We start from the raw sequence: 5,401 nt of genomic DNA on the forward strand, positions 1-5,401 counted from the left end.
ACGTGGTTATAGTTGAGGTCAACTCTGCTATAGAAAAGCAACAAAAATGACCCTGAAATGCATCCATCCATTTTCTTGTAGATGAATCTACATCTGATGCCTATCTCATGCAGCAATGATGCAGTATTGAGTCATTCTTCACCATTAAATATTTGCTTTATCAATTTTAGGAGAAATACTTCCTCATCAACATCAATGGTCTTGTGCAGGATTGCAACTCAGGGTTATTTTCAACATGGATTAGTCTGCAGATCATTTTATTTGTAAGTCAGTCATTTGATCTAAAAACTAGTGTCTGATTGAACGTCTTACATAGATGGTATATATTCCTCTCATATCACAAACCTTTGCAGAATATCTCTCCATCTCTATCAGCGACGGTTGTTGACTCGAGTCCTTTGCCACACTTTGCACAGCGAAAGCAGGCTTTGTGCCAGGACTAGTCAGAGTACATGAGAACACATGGGAGGGTCATTAATTTTCTTTGGTGTGGAAATAAAACAACAACCATACTTGTAGATAGTTCTTACATTGCCTGCGCCAATAACCTTCTCTGCTGCGTATGCAGTTCTCCCGCAACGTGGACATACGTCTGGGCCTGATGCTTTCTGGGCAAATTTTGAAGCGTTTGGGTTGGTGGTGGGGCGATGAGGCTGTTGTCTGTTGAGAAAAATCAAAGCTTTGAAGAAACATAAATAACATTCTTCTCATCTGAGCTGTAATGTTGTATTGCTGTCATGTACAAACAGCTACTGATGCATCAGTACACACAGGCTTTCTTCCAAGGAAAGAAAGATCAAGAATCCTCACAAGTAGGTCTGTGAGTTATCCTGCATAAGAAGTTTTGTTTTTCAAATGACTTTATGTCACTGAGCACATTCAGTGACATGTCATCTAATTCCATTACAGTCAGGACAAGTCAGACATGTCCACAGCTTATGTCTCCCAAACTCAGTAACTAAAAGCAACACCTCAGACAGGCAAACGGCCCTAGAGGCCAGAGGAAAAGCTTACATCCTGGATTTTAAATGAAAAGGAAATGACAGAAGTCCTGTTTTTGCTCACACTTCAGGCGTGATTCCAAGTCCTTCTCCTGTGTCCATACTTAGAGTCCCAGCTCCGCCACCATAGCCATAGCCTTTTGGCCCATATTTCTTGCCATAGCATGATTTGCAGTAGATTTCATCCACATGGACGGCCACTGTGGTGCTGTCCAAATTCTTCTTACACACCCCTTGCAAAAATGAAAAATGACAAGAAGGTGTTAGAATGGTGCTGATAGTGCTGTGGTATAGGTGTATGTTCCATGTGCAGAGACTGAGGTGGCTGTGAAATGTATTTTTTGTAAAGTTTTTAAAAAGAAGTCTGTCAAAGACAGAATTTCATATAAAAGTTTAGTTCTGACATCATCACAAACTTTGTGTAAAAAAGGAAATGACATATCCTCTGTGTGCTTATCATGCTTGGATAAATACTTGTGGCGTTGGAGGAGTGAGTGTGTGTACCTTCGTCTTCCATATAAGGAACACCAAGCCTTTATCACATGCTTTCACTGAGTCCAAATAAGGACTTAGATGTCAGAATGAAAACCTGCAGTTGCTCACTTTCCTTCTCTGATGCCAAATACTTTGCATTCCGTCCCGGCACTTCTTGTGATTTCAGAGTCTATTACACACTGGGATTCAGAAGACGAATGAAGCAGATTATGTGGGAACTTTAATACTCACTGCACAGAAAACAGGATTTATGCCAACTCTTCCCCTCACACTGCACTTCCTCCGCAAAGTAGACAGTTTTCTGGCAGCACCCACACTTGTTTCCTCCTCCTAAAGGCATCCTGTAAGCGTAAAGGGTAACCAGTTGTGTATTCCTCACAGACAGTGTTTATAACATCTCTCATCTGGAGTACAGATCAGCAAACAGAGGCCATCTGACACCTCAGGCTAGGTGAAACCACACCTATAAAAGGAGAAGTTCTTTTTCACTATGACACAATGTTTGTGTTCTTGATTCTTATTTCAATCCACATCAGTGGAAAATTTAAGAAATGTTTATTCACTGACTGTTAAATGCAAATTACATGCTCTCGTTGCCTAGACAGTACCAAACCAAGTCAGACAGATAAAATGCAAAAGACTGCCTGCATATAGCATTAATGTCAAACCTTTGTTTTAAAAGTAAAGGTCTTTCTGTAGTGACATCTGGGAATGTTGTCTTACACAGAAAGTCAGCAATTTACTAGGTCATTCTGAATAAACAGGAAATTCCCCATTTTGATTCATAATCACACAAGTTGATAGTGATGTCATCAGACATTCCAATGAACCATAATAACAACTGGAATTTATATTTAAAATGCATGAATAAATCAACTTGAATAAAATGTGAGTTTTATTCTATTTCCAGGAGTGAATTCCCAAATTTCCTTATCATCATTAAAAGTATTTATCTTATCTATTCTTAGCTCTTATACCTATTCTTTCTATTCCAATATTGACCAATACCTTTATAGACAGATTACCTTCTACCTTCAGTTTATGTGTCAGTACGGAGCCCATAAAATGTAAAGACAGGAAGTTACCAAAAACTTTTTACTTTACTATTGAATATGTGATAATTATATAAACAAACAAATTAAACTAAACCTACCTGTATGGATGTGAAAGGCTGACCCTCTGCGTGGAGATGACTTTATGAGAAGAGACGCTGGACTGACAAAGAGAAGCAAAGGGAGGCTGAGTGGACACCCTGCTGCACCGAGGGAGGAGTCAGGACAAGTACAAGAGCATTATGATGTGTGAAGATGGAAAGTGGGGACAGAAAAGTTTTACAAGACCAAAAGTCAGTTTTACCTTTACGAAAAAATAGACAGTTTAATTAATTTGAAAAAAAAAAAAGTAACATAATATAAATAACATAAATTGTAACGGACTAAATAACTCCTTCCTAAAAAACAAAAACCACCTGGACAGGATTTCTGTCCACACACTGAAACCACTGAAACAGTGTCTGACTGAAATAATCACTGATCATAATTCTGATGAGAATGAGGTCTAATTCCTGTCTTAACCTACATCTTAAGATAAAATGGCATCATAGATACTTGTCTGGTCTTTATAAATCTGGGTTAATATCGTTATGTTCAAATACAGACGAAGGAATTTTTTTTTGTTTTACTATACAGATCAAGTTTCTGGACAACTTTAGAAGCATGGGGTTATAAAGGGAGGCTGCTTTGGTCCATAACTGTTAACCACTAGGTGATGTCATTTGTGTGTTCACGTAGTTTATTTAGATTGTACAGACACAAATCTATATTCCAGCTGAACCAAGTCCTACTGCAGCTACAGACTCCATGACTCCACCTACAGTCATAATGTCCTTGCCCTAAATGAGGATAAAAAAATGCTGCCAGTTTGCAGAAAACAGTCTTTGTTTAATAATCTGGATTCAATTTTCCAAACTTGTCCAAATATTCTCAATGACTGTAATAATGTTCAATTCTGCTTTGAGTTGACTATCATGACCTTAAACACTGTGTTAGCAACATGAAGTGGCTAGCATCTCCACAACACACATACAACACACATTACATATCATGGTTGTGATTTTATTTTTTGTGATGAAACATTTGATTTCAAATGTCATTTTTAGTCAGCTGTTGTGTCATGAATAACAACTTCAGATTTGATAGCAAATTGACCTTTTCAACAGAACCACAAGTTTTACTTTTATATTTATTATAGCACCTGAAAAGTAGCAAACTTAATAAAAACAAACAAACTATGGATCAGTTAAAAAAATATAATATAGGTGCCTACAGGAGTCTTTACTGACCAAATAAAAAAAGATTAACTGTTATCAGTAACTTATCTTACATCTAAACATTAAAAATTTGTACAGTATATTGCAAATCAATTCAATATCACCAATCCCAATGCAGTCAACTAGTCTTTTATTTTGTAATAGTTGTTATTTTTGCTCTTAACTAAATCGTACATTATTTCATCTTGGGGAATTGCAGTGCAAATTCTCATGAAACACCAAATGACTTGTGTATGGTGTGTGCATTCCTTACTGATGTTTTTTTTTCTCTACTTTTCTTCTCCCAGCCACAAAGAAAGAGGAGCTCTTGACAAGCAGCAGTAATGTCCTGGGCAGACATCCATAAATCCATCCAATCCAAAATGCAGGAATGTTGTGGCTGCTGCTTTTCATGGCGTCTCTACAGCTGTTTTTTTCTGTTTATTTGTCTGAAGTAAAACAGATAAACACCATAAGTAGATTTTAGCAAAATAAAATCATAGTGTGTTCATTTAAGCAAACCATAGAAATATGTGTATTAATGTATATTGCTAATTATATTTTACGCAAATTTGTAATATTTATAATACTTATATTTTACATGAATATCTGGTTCTGAATAAGTTAATGTCAACTTAAGCTTTGAATAATAAAATATGTGAACTTAGAATGTTGTGGTACAATCAAATGGGAAAATAGAAACCTAAATTGAACTAGGAACATCTGAAAAATTTACTTAAGTATAACTTTAATTAAACAAAAGTGAATAACATTCCATCACTGGTTATTCTAATGATTAACACTCACATCTTTATGTATATTGCAAACTTCAAATTCCTGAAGAAGAATCATCTTTATTGGTATCAATCTTTAAAAGAATAAATATCAGCCTGTAGAAACTCAGAATTTTGACTGATGAAATTTTATGAAGAACTTTATCCGCTGTGACATTTTATTCTGAGTAGCGGTTCACTGTCTCAAAGCCTGATTAGAGCACAACAGGCAGGCACGACCTTTGTGCTATGATCACTGCTGTGTAGAAATCCAAGATAATATCTTTGTTTCGATTAATTTAGCCTTTTATTATTAAAATTAATAAAAACTACCAATGTTAACCCTTCCAATATTACCTATATACTGTTTAAGTCTATAATAGAGAACCAGAAAGCTAAATCTAATACATGGAGACTGTGGTCAATACATGGATGATGCTGCGAGATCTGTCTTCCTCCCTCTCTCCAAGCCCTCTGGACTCCTCACCATCATAGGAAGAGACAGTGATGAACTCAAGAAGCCTATTTATAGTCAGTGATTGGCCGACACTAGCCCTCAGTAGACTCGGCTTGGCTACAGTTATGTAGTATGAAAATGTGCATGAAAATGTGCTCATGACAGACAGGAAAAAGAGAGGGAAAGAGGAGTGGAGTGACAGATACTCTAATCCAGAGGAAGAGGAGAAGATAACAGGGAAAAAAAGAGATAAGAGGCAGGGACAAGGCTGGGCTCTGGTCCATCTGTAAGTGTGCAGAGGAGTGGCGATTGCTTGTTGGAGTCTTGTGCAGGAATTCTGCACAGTGTCTTGTTTGTATTTGACCTG

General features: G+C 36.8%; 1 protein-coding gene across 1 annotated transcript in view; it reads right to left on the reverse strand.

Annotated features, from left to right (window-relative positions):
• The window catches only part of csrp1b (cysteine and glycine-rich protein 1b), a 3,958-nt gene extending 1,172 nt beyond the window's left edge, over positions 1-2,786 (reverse strand). The window contains exons 1-5 of the mRNA XM_068315013.1: positions 2,650-2,786; positions 1,728-1,837; positions 1,066-1,234; positions 531-660; positions 346-439 (exon numbers count right to left, since the gene is read on the reverse strand). Of these exons, the coding sequence (XP_068171114.1) occupies positions 346-439; positions 531-660; positions 1,066-1,234; positions 1,728-1,836 (502 nt within the window). The 5' untranslated portion in view covers position 1,837; positions 2,650-2,786. The remainder of the gene's footprint in view (positions 1-345; positions 440-530; positions 661-1,065; positions 1,235-1,727; positions 1,838-2,649) is intronic.
• Between the last annotated feature and the right edge of the window lie 2,615 nt (positions 2,787-5,401).

The sequence above is a fragment of the Antennarius striatus genome, chromosome 5, assembly GCF_040054535.1.
Source record: "Antennarius striatus isolate MH-2024 chromosome 5, ASM4005453v1, whole genome shotgun sequence".
Lineage (NCBI taxonomy): Eukaryota > Metazoa > Chordata > Actinopteri > Lophiiformes > Antennariidae > Antennarius > Antennarius striatus.